Source organism: Sturnus vulgaris, chromosome 23 (genome assembly GCF_052056855.1).
Source record: "Sturnus vulgaris isolate bStuVul1 chromosome 23, bStuVul1.hap1, whole genome shotgun sequence".
Classification (NCBI taxonomy): Eukaryota; Metazoa; Chordata; class Aves; order Passeriformes; family Sturnidae; genus Sturnus; species Sturnus vulgaris.
The window spans coordinates 7,416,261-7,433,804 of record NC_142265.1 but is presented as its reverse complement, the minus strand read 5'-3'; the positions used below and the strand labels follow the sequence as shown (position 1 = coordinate 7,433,804).

General features: G+C 44.1%; 1 protein-coding gene across 1 annotated transcript in view; it reads right to left on the bottom strand.

Annotated features, from left to right (window-relative positions):
* The window catches only part of SIK2 (salt inducible kinase 2), a 34,310-nt gene extending 20,765 nt beyond the window's left edge, over window positions 1–13,545 (bottom strand). Inside the window, exons 1-4 of the mRNA XM_088177874.1 lie at window positions 13,366–13,545; window positions 5,329–5,445; window positions 4,194–4,257; window positions 1,904–2,065 (exon numbers count right to left, since the gene is read on the bottom strand). Of these exons, the coding sequence (XP_088034000.1) occupies window positions 1,904–2,065; window positions 4,194–4,257; window positions 5,329–5,445; window positions 13,366–13,515 (493 nt within the window). The 5' untranslated portion in view covers window positions 13,516–13,545. The remainder of the gene's footprint in view (window positions 1–1,903; window positions 2,066–4,193; window positions 4,258–5,328; window positions 5,446–13,365) is intronic.
* Between the last annotated feature and the right edge of the window lie 3,999 nt (window positions 13,546–17,544).

Sequence of the window (17,544 nt, the reverse complement as noted above, 5' to 3'; positions counted from 1 at the left end):
CCTCAAGCATCAAAGGTGGCAATCTTATGAACCCACAGGTTTTGGAACATTTTTGAATGTTGGTTTATTCTCCTGGTGGCTGAAATACAGAGGTAACTTGGGGCATGTATTTGACTAAAAATTGTATTCTTGAAGAGTAAAAAGCTTCAATAAAAGTCTTGGAAGCAGCAGAATGAACTGGAAGTTAAGAAGAGCTTTATCAAAATAATCCATCAGTTATTGTGCTGGGGTTTTTTTCACAATTCCTACATTAAGTGAAATCAGAGGAAAATCCCAGCTATCAGAGCTGGGATCCTGGCTGTCCTCTGTCCTTGCCCAGCCTGATAACTGAGCCATGAAGAAGATGAAGGACTGGAAGAGGCTGTTCCCAGGATCTGCACAGCACCAGATAACTCCAGAAATCCCAGATAAACGCTGTGGAATTCATCATCTGCCTCCTTTGCAGTGAAAAAAAATCCAACAACTGACCGGGCACAAATCACTACAAAGTTTCCAGCAGCCTGAACTCTCCCCCAGCTCCTTCAGCAGCCAGGCTGGACCCGGGGAACTCCTGTCCTGATAAAGCCTGATTGAAATCCACAGAAGAACCAATTAATGAGCTCATTTGCATACAGCCCACCTGTAATTAACTTTCTGCACTGGAGAAGTGGAGCAGGAGAGAGGTTGGGGCAGGGCAGAGCTGCTGGAATTTCCATCACTGCCGTTTATTCCTGGAGTCCCTGCAGAGCTCCAGCTCCAAAACTCCCCCCAGGACAGAAGAGCTCAGGGCTCTGCTGGGATGCTCTGGAGGGAAAGGTTTGGGAGTTTTCCACAGGGGATTTGCAGCCCTGCAGTGTTTGGCACATCCAGGGCAGGAAAAGCTCTGGATGCAGGAGCTGAGAGCCCTGAGGAGCTCTGGGAAACTCTGAGCATCACATCTGCACACAGATGTGGAGAGGGATCACAGGGCAAAAATGTGGCAGGGAAGGCAGGGGAAGGAATCACCCATTAACAAGAGCACAGAAATTCCCTTTTTTCAGCTCAGTTCCTCAGAGCAAGGGGGTGACTGGCAGCTCTCAGACTGTATTTAGGATTTATTCAGTATAAAGTGGCCTGGTGAATAAATGATCTCCCAGCCAGAATTCTCCAGGTGCTCTGACTGCCAGGAGCTGCTGGAGGTGAATTCAAGTATGAAAGCAGAAATGAGGAAAGGAAAAACACCCCACAAATGGCAGAGCTGATCACAGTTCTACAAGGCACCACGACCCTTTCACCACTCCAGAAATGCCAGGAGGGAAATGAAAAGGTGAAATAATCCAGGAATGATCAGAAATGTTTTATTATTTCACCTTTCTCACCCTGAGAAAGGGAAATTCCTTCTCCTTCCTCCACTCCTTCCAGCACTCCCCTATTACTGAAGGCTGAAGTTCAACAGTCCCTAAATCAAGATATTTTCTATTTTCCCCATTTCCAGCCTCTCTGGGCTAAAGTCAGCATGGCAGGATCCGTGGAATTGTAATGAAAATGATTTCTATTGCTTGCAACATCTGCTGTGTCTAAATTTATAATTAAAGTGAAATCATGCATGCAAAAAGGAAGGAAAAAAAAAATCAATAAGCTTCCAGTTTGAAGGAATTTTTTTTTTGTTTTTAAATGTTGAAAGAAGTTATTTGATTAACTCTGTTTTAACCTGAACATCTGGCAGATTTAAAGACACCCACAAAAACGTCTGTAAGCCTAAATTTTTTTTTTCCTGGAAGTTAATACTGGAAATTTGGATGGACTTTGACAAAACATCCACGTGCAAAACCACGAAGGAATCCCAGGCAGCACGAATCACCGGAGGGGAATTTTATTTAAAAAAAAAAAAAAAAAAAAGAAAAATAAAAATACATAAAAATAAAAATGCTGCTGCACGGATTACCTGCTATTTTGATGTTCATGTTGTTATCCAGCAGGAGATTCTCAGCTTTGAGGTCCCTGTGCACGATTTTCCTGCCGTGGCAATATTCCACTGCTGACAGGATCTGCCAGAACTTGCGCCGTGCCTCGGCTTCACTCAGGCGCCCGTGGCTGGCCAGGTAATCTGAAAAAAAAAATAAATATATATATATAAAAATAAAATAAATTAATAAAATCAGCACAAATCAGGTGTAAATCAAGCTGGACAGTAAGTAAAAATCATGAAACTAAAGTGGTTTCTCCCCAATAATTGGCACAAAAGAACTCAAATCAGTTTCTAGATTTTGTTCTTCCAGCCAACCCTGTGAAAAATTGGAAAAAATAAGGGATTTTTTCTCTATTCTCTCTTTTATAGCTACCTGGATTTTCACCATATTTTCATTACAGAGCTCATGGTAATCTGGGAAACAAAAGCAGCAGAACTCCCAAAAAATCAGGTTTAAATCAGGCTGGACAGTAATTAAATATCATGAAACTAAAGTGGTTTCTCCCCAGTAATTGGCACAAAGGAACTCAAATAATCTTTAGTTTCTTGTTCTCCCAGCCAATCCTCTGAAAAATTGGAAAAAATAAGGGAATTTTTCTCTGCTCCTTCTTTTATGGCCACCTGAGCAATAATTTCACATTCTGGAAACTCCAATCATCATAAATCAAACAACTCAGGTTTAAATTTGGGCAGCAAGCAACAACTCTGAAATTTAATTTCTCCCAAATAATTAGCACAAGGGAATTCAAATTAGTTTTCAGCCTGTTCTTCTCCCACTCAACCCTCCAAAAAAAAAAAAAAAAGGAAAAAAAGAGGAAACTCTTTCTGCTCCTGGTCAGTATTTTCACAATATTTTTACAACAATTCATGGGGAATACTTGGAATAATTTACTTCACCATCCTGGATAATTCAAGTTTCACATCATACTTCTCTCTCAGCAGTGGATGTGTGATGGATAAAAGTCATTTTTTTTTTTTTTTTTTTAATTTCTGGAAATAAAACAAGTGTCCCAAAGGTGCCCATGCTGACCTCTGTCTCATCCTCACTGCGTCACAGGCACAGAGAACATTTTGTTTTCATCTTTGATTACATTGTAAAAACCAAAACTTCATTTATCCTCAGGAAGAAAAACAAACAAACAAACAAAAAAAAAAAAAAAAAAAAAAAGGGGAGCAGCAGCTCTGGGAGTGTGACAGGAGCAGCTCCCACAGGCAAGTCCAGCCCTGCTCTTCAGGAGCACAAAAAAAAATAAAAATAAATCAGAAAATCAGCTTGGGATGGGCTCAGAGCTGTCCTGAGCATCCCACAAATGATTTTAGAATATACAGATTTTATACATTATTATACACAGGATACAGAGTTTATAGGCAGGGATTAATCTTATTTATCAATGATACAGATTTTATAGACACTGATCAATCTCATCAATGATCCAGATTTTATAGGCAGGGATTAATTTTATTTTTCAATGATCCAGATTTTCTAGGCACAGCTGGGTTTTACCCCCCTGAGCATAAATCAATTAATAAATTAATAAATAAAGAAATTAATTTGATTAATTTATCTCAGCCTGGTGTCACAGGCTACACCTTTCTACAGCTGGGTTTGGTGTTTTGGTTTTTTTTTTCAATTTTATTATTTTTTTTCAATTTTATTATTTATTATCTCGATTTTATTATTATTATAAATTATTTCAAGTTATTATTTTCAATTTTATTTTAAATAAAAGCCAGAAGGGATTTAAGATTCACAGCCAAAGGAGCAGGAATTTTGTCCCAAGACAAAGGACAAGAGGCAGTGGGAACCAATTGGAACAGAGAAAATTGAATTTTAAACTCCAAGTTAACTCAGCAGAGTTAGAAATAGGAAATAGAAATAGGAAATAGAAATACAAATATGAAATAGAAATAGGAAATATGAAATATGAAATACAAATAGGAAATAGAAATGGGAAATAGAAATAGGAACTAGAAATAGGAAATAGAAATAGGAAATAGAAATATAAATATGAAATATAAATATGAAATAGGAAATAGAAATGGGAAATAGAAATAGAAATATTAAATAGAAATATGAAATATAAATATTAAATAAAGATATGAAATAGAAATATTAAATATGAAATATTAAATAGAAATATTAAAGAGAAATATGAAATAGAATTATTCAATAGAAATATGAAATCTCTAATAACACACCCAAAATATCTTTATTCACACAGTGAGTGCATTAAACTGCTGAACATGGAAATATTCTCCTGCTTACCAAAAATTTCCCCATTTTTGGCAAATTCTGTCACGAGGTACAGCATGCTTTTGGTCTCCATCACCTGTGGATGCAGAAATCACAAGTGAGGGCTTGTGGAAAGAGCAAAAAAAAATTTAAAAAAAACCCCAAAAATCACCCAAATTGATCCTGATTTTTATGGTTCTCTCCTCCTGGTGGCACGTGGAGTTGTCACAATCCTGCAATGTGTGCAAATAAAATCATCAAAAGCTTCAATGAAAGTGAAAAATCCTCCACTTCAAAAAGTCGTGTCAGACTTGAGGACAACAATTTGAACACATTTTGGGTTTATTTGAATAATCCCAGAGAAACAGCTCAGCAAGGCCTTTGTGAATTTGATTTTATATTTTATTTATTAACAGGCCTGAATGTCCCAAGAGGCTGCTGACAAATAACAGCAAACCAGGGAGATGATTGGAAAAGAATTTATTTTAAAAATAAAACTCATTTCTCCAATGCTTTTTTGTTTTTTTTTTTTTATAACCATCACCCTCCCCATCAAAGTGATCCTGCTCATCTTCAGATTTTATTTCAATATTCAATATTTAGATGGGATCTTCATCTTTATTTAGCAGAAATGAGAGAATAGAAAAAGGGGGAAAGGGGAAAAAGGGGGAGAAAAGGAGGAAAAAAGGGGAGATAAGGGGGGGAAAAGGGGAGAAAAGGGAAAAAGGGGAAAAAAGGGGGAAAAAGGGGGAAGAAAGGGGGAAAAAGGGGGAAAAAGGAAGAAAAAAGGGGGGAAAGGGGGAAAAAAGGGGGGAAAAAGGGGGAGAAAAAGGGAGAAAAAAGGGGAAAAAAGGGGGAAAAGGGGGAAAAAGGAAGAAAAAAGGAAGAAAAAAGGGGGAAAAAAGGGGGGAAAAAGGGGGAAAAAGTGGGAAAAAGGGGGAAAAGGGGGAAAAGGGGGAAAAAAGAGGAAAAAAGTGGAGAAAAAGTGGGGGAAAAGGGGGAAAAAGAGGGAAAAAGGGGGGAAAAAGGGGGAGAAAAAGGGGGAAAAGGAAGAAAAAAGGGGGAGAAAAGGCGGAAAAAAGGGGGGAAAAAAGGGAAAAAAAGGGGGGAAGAAGGGGGGGAAAAAGGGGGAAAAAAAAAAGGGGGGGAAAAGCCCCTCTAAACCAACCTGGTAGAGTTTGATGATGTGTGGGTGGTCGAGCATTTTCATGATCTGCACCTCCCTGTAGATCTTCTCCAGATTCACAGCGTCCAGCTGAGATTTGTCAATGATTTTTATTGCCACCTGCAGCCCGACAGCCAAAAAAAAAAATAAAATAAAAAAAAAAATAAATAAAAAAAGGTTGAAAAACTTTCCCCAAAGTGCTCCTGGTGAGTTCACCCTCGTTAGAAATGGAATAATGCAGCCCCAGGTGACTGGAGGATTTTTTTGGGGAGTTCTGAAATATAAAATCCAGAGTGAAAAATCCAGCAGGGCAGCATTAAAAAGGGTCAGGGGTCCCTCCAAGGGGCTGCAGGGCTCTCAGCTACATCAGCATGGGAGAAAAAGCAGATTTTTCAGTGAGAAAAAGCAGATTTTCCAGGAGAAAAAGCAGGTTTTCCATGAGAAAAAGCAGATTTTCCATGGAATGGAAGGCACAGGACAGGTGAGGGAGCCCAGTGTTTCAGGTGCTCTTAAATCAGCAATTTGCAGTGACCAAAATCTTTTAAAAAATCTCAGTGGTGCCCATTTCTGGAGTCAAGGTGACAAATCTGAGTCCCACAAAATGATATTTGAAGAGAAAAGCTGTTGGCTCCACACAAATAATCCAAAGCTTTGGGGATCCATGCAGTTGTGTTTAATTAATTCAGCTGCTTTTATAAAAGGGTATCTGCAGTTCATCCCATCAGAAAAAAAAATAAAAATTTACAGATAAAAGTTATCAGGCAAACCTTGGAAACACATCTCAATTAATTCATTAAACACATCCTGACCCTGCTGACCTTGTTTTTTAGCCAATAAATGCAAAAGGGAAAAAAAATAACTCCAGATGTTAAAAAGCTCCAACAGAAGATATTTAAAATTGAAACCAAGAAAAAAAAAATTAAAAAAAAATGAAAATTCAGCCCCTGCACATGCAAAGGGTGAAAAATGCTAGATTTTGTTGTGAGTGAATAAATTCTCAAATTTGTGTAAATTTGGGGTTGTTTTGAAGGTGAAGGATGTGATTTTACAGAGCTGAGTTATCCAAAACAAACAAAAAATTGGGTTTTTTTTGGTTGTTCTTTTTTTTTCCAAAACAGAGGTGTGGGATTTTTTTTTTTAAACATCCAAAATTTCGAACAAAACAGGTTTATCAAAACCTAACACAAATTTATAGCAATTCTGGTGTATACAGTTATTAAAAATAACCAAAAGAATTTCACATCCTACAGAACTTCCAGCATGAACCATCAGTTCACTCCAGGGTCGTGCTGGAAATTCTTCAAAAAATGGAGCTGAGAAACTTAAGGGAACTGTGATGCCCAAGAAAAAAAAGAAAGAAAAAAAATCCAGGTTTTTGAACTTTGAAAGTTTCTGTGTTTTAAATTATAAAGAGACTGCTCTGAACAATGAAAATCCAGTGTGGATCACCTGCTGCTCCTCCTGTTTGCAAACCTCCTGATTTGATTCCTGTTCCTTCTATCAAAATTTATTATCTCAAGTATAAAACTGGATAATAAAGGATGCAAATAATCATTGATGCAGCTTTTGGGGTAAAAAACCACCACACAAACCCTTTCAGCCTCCCCTAATTTGAGCTCATCAAATAACTCCTGCTTGTTGTTTGGTTTTTTTTTTTTTTTTAGGATTTCTCAGCTTAGGGAAAAACTTCTTCCCTAGAAAGTTGTCAAGTGTCAAAACCATCACAATATTTATTAAAAACAAGGCTTGTGTCATATTTCTCCTTTTTCTCCAATTATTTTTATGTCTCTCAGCAATCAGGGCTGTCCTCCCTTCCTTTCCACATCTGCCCATGATGTGGTGACCTCCAGATTTCAGGGAGTGGAGCTCCCTGCTTCCTTATTTTCAGCCCAGTGAAAGGATTGATCTGGAGCAATTTGATATTCCCAGCAGAAAATGGGAATTCATTTCCCACTCAAGGCATCTCCAGGCTGAGAGATAAAAAAAAAAGAAAAACTCCAGGTCTCTGCAGCTCCCAGCTTCCAACAGCCACAAAAATTCCATCAATTTTTAAACTTTGGTTTCCCAGATAACAGAAGTTTTCCCAAGAAACCCCTGGATAACTCGTTTGGTCTTTTCCTTACACTCCAGTTCTTTAAGAACAAGTTCCTGCTGCACTTTTGTGGTTTCTCTAATCATGTCAGTCCCTAAAAAATAATTTTATAGAAATAAAAAAACGTGCATTTTTGGTATCTTTACACGGTTAAAATCCTCGAGCAGCTCTTCCTTCCTGAGCACCAACCAGGAAAACACGATTAGAGGAAAAAAGAAACATTAATAAAGGAATTTAAAAAAGGAATGGGTCATATAAATTTGGGATCATGGCTGCAGATCCTCGTGTAACTCTCACTGCCCTTGCTGGCCAAGAACAGTGAATCATGTCCCAAAGTTTCCTCCTTTCTTCCTTTTCCAGAAGTTTCCTATCTCACACATCTAAAATAAAACAACCCTCCAAGAGTGCTGAAACACTGAAACCAAAACCTCCTGCAAGGAAACCAAGTCCCAAATTTGGAGCAGAGTGCCTCCAGGAAAATCCCCTTTCCAGAGTTTTGATAAATACAAATAAAATGGGAGTGCAGATGTGGGTCAGGGCACGGGAGGTTCATGCTCCACAGAAACACAGAGTGATTCCATATAAACATTCCCAAAGTGACAAACAGCACTTGGATAGAAGGGTTTGGATAGAAGGGTTTGGATAGAAGGGTTTGGATGTAAAGATTTGGATTTAAGGGTTTGCATTTAAGGGTTTGGATTTAAGGATCTGGATGCAAGGATTTGGATGTAATATAAGGGTTGGGATATAAGGGTTTGGATGCAAGGATTTGGATTTAAGGGTTTGGATAGAAGGGTTTGGATATAAGGATTGGGATGTAAGGATTTGGATTTAAGGGTTTGAATATAAGAGTTTGGATTTAAGGGTTTGAATGTAAAGATTGGATGTAAAGATCTGGATATAAGGAATTGGATATAAGGAATTGGATGTAAGGGTTTGGATGTAAAGATTTGGATGTAAAGATTTGGATGTAAGGATTTGGATGTAAGGATTTGGATGTAAGGATTTGGATGTAAAGATTTGGATGTAAGGGTTTGGATGTCAGGAACTGGATATAAGAAATTGGATGTAGGGGTTTGGATGTAAAGATTTGGATGTAAGGGTTTGGATGTAAGGATTTGGATGTAAGGATTTGGATGTAAAGATTTGGATGTAAGGGTTTGGATGTAAAGATTTGGATGTAAAGATTTGGATGTAAGGGTTTGGATGAATGCTGCCACAGAAACTCCTTCACCATTATCACAGATAACCCTGACAACACGATAAAATTATAAACTTTGTTGATTCACTTGACACTGAACTTGGGGGCTCCAAAAATTCTGCTTTATGTGACTTTGGATATGCTGGACAACAAATGGTGCTGGAGCAGTATGGAATGAGCAGAGCACCTGCTGCCTCTGTTCCCGAGTTAAAAGATGAATTTGGTGCTGCTGCAGCCCCAAAAACCCCAGAGCAGATTCCCTGAGCTGCACCATTCCATGGACAACCATCACCAACACATTCCTGCTGTGCAACCACAGCGACTGCAAACAGTTCTGAGCACAGACCAAGAATATCCTGAGCTAAAACTAATGGAGAACGAGCTGCATTTCCAGTTTAAATGGATTTTTAGCTCACCACACTGCATCAAACCATCAAACCATGGGGCTATTAAAAAGTTGCTGTTGAGCACAGAAAATAAAAACCTACTTGAAGGAAAAACCCCCTTGCCCTTTGCAAGCCTGGTAGATCTTCGAGTGTGTATTAAATAGGTCCATAAAATAGAAATATTCCAGGACAGGCAGCACAGCAGCAGCTGCCACCTCTGCTCCTCCACTCCAATGCAGATTAAACACCTCAGCTCATTCTGCATCTTCATCTTGCCAGGACCAGGGATGATTTCAGAGAAGAACCACTTGAAAATACTTAAAATCCAGCAAAGTCTTCCCAAGGATGTAAGGAGGAACAGGGAATTCAGCAGCTCCTTTTTGTCCATGAGCTCAGCTGTGTCTTGATGACAGGAAAAGGGATGTAATTCTTAGAGGTGGAGAAGCTCCTTCAAGCCACAGAGCAGTTTCCTATCTCAAAAGTGTGTTTTGTTCCTAAACATGCAGCTTGCCAACAACTACTGGCAACAGCTCGAAACAAACAACCAAAAAAAAAAAAATAAAATAAAAAAAATCCCAAATTTCAATACATAATGTCAGCACATCCTTCACCTGACAGGGAAAAGCAAAAGGGAATCCTCTGCCCTCCCTGATCTCCCCCTGCCACCAGTTTTTGCTGTTTTAGGAGTTACATTCCAAGAGATCTTTGCAGCTTTCATGGTTTCTCCTCATTTAAAAATACAAGAACTGCACTGATTTCCTTCCCTCCTGCACTGAAGGCCCAGGGAAGTGGAGTTTGCTCAATCCTGCCCTGACATCTGGGAATTGCCACTGCCAAGGAGTGAGGATGAAATGCTTGTCATGAAAAGATGAAAGTTCTTCTGCTCCTCAGCTACTCCAACTGTAAGTTTTCATTGTTTTTGTTTTATTCGTTTAATTCTTGAAAGGAAAAAAACAAAGGCAAAAAGCAAACACCCAAACATAAAGAACCAAAAACAAACAAAACCACACCACAACCTCCTGCTACAAGTTCACATTCAAACGGAGCTCTGTCCCTGCAGGTTACAGAAATTCAGATTTGTTAACCCAGAACATTCTTAAAATAGATAAAATGCATTAAAATGAACAAACACAACTTCCTGCAGTCTGGAAAAAACTCCCTGTTTTGTTGTGCAGCACAGGGAGCTGCTGTTTTTATTCACCTTGCAAATACCTGAGCACACCTGAACTGGTGCCACAGATCAAATCAGGGGCTGGAGGGTTATTTTTCATTATTTTTTCCAGAGAGAAATACAAGTTCCCTGTACCAGCAGCCAGGTGAAAGCACATCTGGGATCCACAGGGACATGCAGGTTTTATTTTCACCTGGGGAGCAGCGAGCAGAGTTCCTCTGCAGGGGATTAATCCTTAGGGAAGGGTAATTAAGGGGTTTTAAGGGTGAGTTCCCAAATTCCTGCTTTTTCCAAGCAGCACCTCCACCTATTCCAAACCTATTCCTAATTTCACACCCATCCCAAACCTATTCCTAATTTCACACCCATCCCAAACCTTTTCCTAATTTCACACCCATCCCAAACCTTTCCCTTATTACATTCCCATCCTATTTCACCGGAAGCAAATCTCCACCTTTTCCAACTTCACGCTCCCAATTATTTCTGTTCTCTCCTCTCCTCCTCCCCAGGAAAATCTCTGCTCATTTCCACGCCTCATTAGCAAGAGCTGCCCTGGGATCACAGGATTTCTGGGCAGCAGGATCAAGAAAGGAGCGTGGCAGGAAAAAGCCACGTGGCCTCCACTCAAATGGCACCAAACACCCAAACAAGGCAAGCAAAGGTCGGGTTCAGCCCCCCCTGGGTGGATTGGCAGAAAAAAAATGGGTCAGGCAGCACCTCTAGTCCTCTATTATATTTTATTTATATATATATATATTCTATGTATTTTAGATAAAGGTATAACGTATCTTTATTAATCCTCCCCATTTTTCCCAACTTTCACGCCTCTGTCTGGTTGTTTCGAATTTCAGGGTTGCATTAATTCAAGTTAGGATTTTCTGATTTTGTTTGCACACACCCTGTGTTGTTCTCCTGCTTCACTTTGTTTTCATTCCATTCTCACCTCTGCTAACAATTTTATCTTCTCATCTGCAGCCTTTCCACAAAAAGGATGGATTGTACACAGTCCATGAGTGCTGCATTCAAGGTAATAAGAGCTCACCTTTCTTAATTTGATGATTATTGGCTAGGCAGAGTTGTGTTAAAGAAAGCAAGTATTTTAAAGGTCAAAATTATTTCAAAATGCCAGTGCTAGAAGGGTTCAAATCAGGAGATTCAGGAGAAACTTTGCCAAGGAGTCCTTTTAAAATAAGTTTTTTGAGCAAGTCTCAGCAGCATCAGAGCATCCTCCTGCAGCACAGACCTGAGGGTGCACCAGCACAACATCCCCAGGACCTAAAACCTGAATATTCCTCCACTGGAACTGAAGCAACAGTTTAGAACAAGCCTGAAATATGAAAACCCTTCAGCCTGGAGTCATTAACAAGCAGGATTTCACTTTGTGTGCTCAGGGATCCAACGATCAGGTGAGTGCTCCAAACTGGAAGTGCTTATTCCAAAGAGTATTTGGCTGGAATTAATTTCCTCTGACATCACCAGAAGTGATCTTAACAGGGTTCCCCTTCCTCAAAGATTGTGTAAATACTTCCAGCGACCAACTCAGCAATTCAGTTCCACAAAAACGCTCTTGCATCTCTCACTGCAGAAGCCAGAGCTGACTCAAAAAATCAAAGACCTTGACAAAAAACCTCCAGCACAGGCAAATTTGCTGTAAAAAACCCCCAGAAGATAAAAAGGCTGCGGGGCTGGACAGAAAAGCTGGTTAAAAAAAAAATAAAATTCAAGACCAACAGAATTCTACAATTCCTTAGGACACAGATGAAAGAATCATCCAGGAATCAGGGAGCTTTTAAGCTCAGTGTTTTCTGTAACCTTTGTTATTTTGAACAAGGCTAAACAAACACGCTTTCTAAAACGACAATAAAAAAAGAAGATTAAAGTTTTCATCTCCATCACAAAGCCTGCCAAAGGAATGAGGACTGAATGACAACTGAGTATCTCCAAGTGAAGCATTTGCAATTCTGGCACATGGCACCAAACTTGGAAAGGGAACACTGGCACTGCTTGGCTGCTCAGCAAGAGCAAGGAAGGGCTCAGAAAGAATCGAGTTTATTATGAACTTGAGAAACAAGGCAAGAGGAGAAGTTTCTTTTTCAATCTCTGCGATGCAAAGCTCATCAATCACAGCGTGCCCAGAGCCCTGTGAGCACCAGCCTTAGCTGAGCTCCAGATTTCAGGGCATTTTTTTCCCCATTCCTGCAAGGAATGAATTTCCCACACGAGCCCGGGGTGGTGAAGAACTGCAGGCCTTTGCAGCGTGCGCTTGGGACAGGATTTGAATGACTTTTGCCAGTTTCAGAGCTGCTTCTTCAGTCAACAATGAAAGCGACCAGAAGCGAGGTTTACAAAAAGCTCACCTCTAGGTGTAGCAACTAAAACTACCTAAAACAACACACAAGAGGAAGCTGATCCTTCAGAGCCATTACTCTCATCAGATACCTCCTTTTTTTTTTTTTCTTTTTTTTTTTTTTTTTTTTCCTTTTAAAGTGAACACGACTACATTTTTCCCCAGGCAGACTGACAATCATTTTTTGTTGTAGGGTGAAGCAGCAGGTACTAACAATAATCAGCGGGTAATCCACGGGGGCGGTTAAACAAAGAGGCTAAAAATGGTTTGGATTTGGTGAACTTGCAGGATGCTGTGCTGAAGAATTCAGCACACACACACACACACACACACACACAAGTTCCTGTGCTGGAACAGATAACCCAGCAGTGCCCAGCTCAGGAAAGCCTCGAACACCCAGGGAATGACGGCGGGCACAGCACAAGCCCCGACCCTTCCCTGCGAGCAGAAAGTGCAGCTCCAGCAGCACCGGAGCATCCTCGGGGTGAGCGATGCCACCACCCTGGGGGTGCCATCCTGGCAGCGATGCCACCACCCTGGGGGTGGCACCTTTAAGCTGCCATCCCGGGGGGGGGGGGGGGGGGGGGGTGACATCCAGCGGGTGACATCCTCGGGCATCCCCCCACGGCCTCCTGCCCTTCCCCAGCAGGATGCCAGCACAAACCGCTCCCCCCTCCTCTCTCCATTCCCCGGACTCGGGGCTGCTCCGGGTCCCCCCCAGCGCGGCCGCGCGTCCCCGCGGGAGGTGCCGGAAGGGACAAAAGCGTCGCGGAGCTCGCTCGGCAGCCCCGGCCCCGCGGCCCCGCCGCCCCCCGCCGGGCGCGCCCCCCGCGCCGTGCCCACCTCGCTGCGGGTGATGCGGTGCCTCGCCAGCTTCACCACGGCGAAGTTGCCCTTGCCCAGCGTGCCCTCGATGTCGTAGAAGCCGACGCGGACGGGCCCGAGCCCGCGGGGCAGCAGCGCCGGGGGCCGCCGGGGCTCGGCCATCACCATGCTGGGCTCGGGGGGCGGCGGCGGCTCCGGCTCTCGGCTCCGCGCGGCGCCCCCGGGGCCGCGCCGCCCCCTCCGCCAGCACCGGCGTCACCGCGCGCGTCACCGCGGGAGGGGCCTCGCCATGGAAACCGAGAGACACGGCCCGCCCCGGGCCAGCGGCCGGGATGGGGCACGGGGACGGGGACGGGGCACGGGGGACGGGGACAGGGGATAGGGGACGGGGGACAGGGGACGGGGACAGGGGACATAGATAGGGGAACAGGGATAGGGGAACGGGGACAGGGATAGGGGAACGGGGGACGGGGACAGGGGACGGGGGACAGGGGACAGGGGACAGTGGACAGGGGACTGGGGACGGGGACAGGGGACGGGGACAGGGGACAGGGGACAGGGGACAGGGGACAGTGGACAGGGGACGGGGGACGGGGACAGGGGACAGGGGACAGGGGACAGGGGACAGGGGACAGTGGACAGGGGACAGGGGACGGGGACAGGGGACAGGGGACAGGGGACAGGGGACAGGGGACGGGGACAGGGGACAGGGGGACGGGGACAGGGATAGGGGAACGGGGGACGGGGACGGGGACAGGGGACAGGGGACAGGGGACAGGGATAGGGGAACGAGGCAGGGGGACGGGGACAGTAGAACGGGACAGCGACAGCGGGCACGGGGACAGCGACAGGGGAATGGGGACAGGGGAACAGGGAAAGCGACAGGGGAAAGGGGGGGCAAAGACAGGGGAACGGGGATAGCGACAGGGGAGCGGGGGCAGCCACAGGGGAATGGGGGGACAGGGACAGCAGAACGGGAAGACAGCAACAGGGGAACGGGGGACATGCACAGCGGAACCGGGGGACAGCGACAGGGGAATGGAGACAGGGGAACGGGGGAGAGGGACGGCAGAACGGGGGGACAGCGACAGGGGAACGGGGGACACTGCGGGACCCGCGCTGGGACACTGCCGCCAGATCTCGGGGGACATTGCCACCAGATCTCGGGGACAGCGCCGCCGGACCCGAGGGACATCGCCAGCACACCCGGGGGACACTGCCACCAAACCTGGGGGACACCGTGGGACCCGTACGGGGACACCGCCAGTGCCACCAGTCCCGGCGCTGGCATCGCCCAGCTCAGGGAGGTCACCTGGGGCAGGTGGCACAGGGGGCTTTGGGGTGTCTGCAGCCCCTGGGCAGCGCTGTCACCCTGCAGGGGAGAAGGTTCTGGCTCATGTTGGGGTGGAACTTGATTTGTTTTTAGTCTCTGGCCGCTGCTCCTCGCCCTGTCACACTGAACAGAGCCTGGCACCATCCTCTGACCCCCTGGAGATGTTTACATGCCTTGGTGCCATCCTCTGAGCCTTCCCCAAGATAAACATGCCCAGCTCGTTTTTGGATGAAGAGCAATGAGGCAGCCCCAGATGTGTCTGTCTAACCCCAGATGTGTCTCCAGCCCCAGGTTTCTGTCCAGCCCCAGATGTGTCTCCAGCCCTGGACCACACACAGGACCCCCGGGTTCTGGGGCTGGATCAGACTCTGCATGTCCCAAATGCAGTTTCCTGATGGAAATCGCCCTCCCTGGCACTGAGCAGTTTTCAGTGGGCTCAGGTTACTCCAGATCACACAATGCAGATGGACAGGATGATTTTTGCAGGTCCTTTTTCAGTGAATTATTCTTTTTTAAAAATTTGTTTCACATCTGGAAAGGCAGATTTGGAAGCTCTGTTGGGCCCTGTGACCTGAAATGGTCTGAGGACCTTCAGAACTGAGAATGTGCAAAAAAAAATTAAGATCCTTTCTGCTGGATTTCCTTTTGAATGCTAAGTCCACTGATTCTGCTTTAGGTGTGCACTTACATATTAAAATTCCATGTCCCTCCCTCTCCCCTGCTCCATCTCAGGCTGGAGGACTGGTACCTGTCTGACATTTGGGAGCCAGGAATCACCCCTGGAATCTTTGCTGAATTCCCCTGACTAAACAAGGCCTGTCCCAAAGCTGATGGCACAACACGTGCCTGTTGAATCAGCAACAGCCACAGAGCTCTGTGAGCACACAGGGTGGACACAGCTCAAAAAAAAAAAAAAAAAAAAAAAAAAAAAAAAAGAGTGGAAGGAAGCAAGGAGCAAAGTTGTGTCGTTCTTTCCCTTTTTAAACAGGTTGTACACGTAAAGCTGCCTCATCCTTGAGAAAAGTTACTTTTGTTCCGTGTCAAGCAGCGATGACTGTTCTGCAGAGGGAACTGAAGGTCTCTGTGCAGAAATTAATGCTTGTCCTTCACTGCTGATGAGATTCCTCCAAGGAGTGACATTTTGGGATGACGCTGCTGGCTCGGGCTGCCATGGAGAATAAGGGAGCTGTTGCTGCTCTATTTATCCCCTGCAGAAGTTCTGGCAGTGAGTAACTGATGGCTCGGGTTAGTCAGACATCCACCCTTTTCAGTGATTGATGGGTACGTGAGCGAGCCTTCCAGAATCCTCTTTGAATAGCAAATGGTGTCATCCCGAGCTGCCACTTGCCAAATTTCACTCCTCTTTCACCTTTTCTTCCCATCCAAACTCGGCTGTGTCAGAAGTTACTTTTTTTTTTTTTTTTCCCCTACAAAATGTTACCTAATACTCCTTCTCAGTCACGTCATTCCAAATGAAGATTTTTAGCCTTGAAACATTTCTTTGCTTCCTGCCCGCTTTCAAGCCTCAGCCCGGTGCAAAATGAACGATGGAGCCAGATTTTGATGCTTGGAAGAGAAAACTTCTGCAAAAAAAAAAACCAAAAAAAAAAAAAAAAAAAAAAAAAAAAAAAAAAAAAAAAAAAAAAAACCAAAAACCAACAAAAAACCCCACCACAAAGCCGGAAAGCTCAGCTCACAAAAACACGGCTTAGAAACGCTGCGGGAGGAGTTGCACCCACAAAAAAACATCCTTTTGCAGGGCAGATTTCCGCAGCTGATGGTTTTTGCTGTGCTCCAAGGAAAAAGGATTCAAATTCCTCCCGGATCCCGGCGCTGATTTTTCCAGGACACGAACGTGGAGCGCACATGCCCTCGTGTGGTCGCCGCTCCCGCAGCTGGGATGCCCCAAAGGAGGTGTCAAACAGCGGAATTTATCAAAATTTCCCTCGCCTCGGTACACTCAGATCACTGCCCCAGCCCCACGGGCAGCCCGAGGGGTCGGACCGCACGCTTGGCTGCCAAAATCTGGATTTGCAGAGCTAAACTCCAGCATCTGACAAGTTTCCCCCCTCATTTTCATGTTTTTCGGTGCCTTAAAGATGCTTAAGAGCTGCCAAAATCAAAAATAATGAGACCAAGAATCCAAGATTGGACGGACTTTCCCTTGATTTGCATTAATTACTGCATTAGAAACTCCAGATATTGAGTGCCCAGCCCTGAGCACTCTCCTGTATCAGGATTTTGCCTTTCAGGAGAAATCGCTGCCCACTCGATGCTGTTTGCAAAATAATTAGAAGACTGTTTATTTTTTAAATGGATTTCTCCTTTCAGGGCTCAATTTGCAGCACGTCCTGGTGGAGGAGCAGCCGCTGTGACACTGCAGAGCCACAGCCACAGCACCTGGGACATTTAGGAAGTGAGAAGCAGCTGGGACAACTGAAATATTTCAGTGTTTGCAGCAGTCAGCAGCAGCTCAGAGATGTAAAAAACTTCTTCCTGCCTGTTTTGGCAGAACAGATTCATGGCTATGCCTGCACTCGGTTCTCTTGTTATTTCAGCCACATTTAAAGCAGCTTTTTGCCAAACTTTTGTTTCCTCCCAGCTTATGAATTGATTTTTTTTTTTTCATTTTCCTATTTATTTATTTACATGCAATGGAGAACAGCGAACTTTTAGACATCTAAAACACATTTTAGGTGCTTCATAGCCTTGTTCTGCAGCAGCGTTGCTCTCCTGGAGGCAGAAAATCACCTGCAGAACAGAAGGTGTGAAATATTTGTGTTCCTTGGTCTCTGCTTGGTCTCTGTCCCTTCCAGCAGAATGAGGGAGAGAATTGGAGGAGTAAAAATGAGAAAACTCGTGAG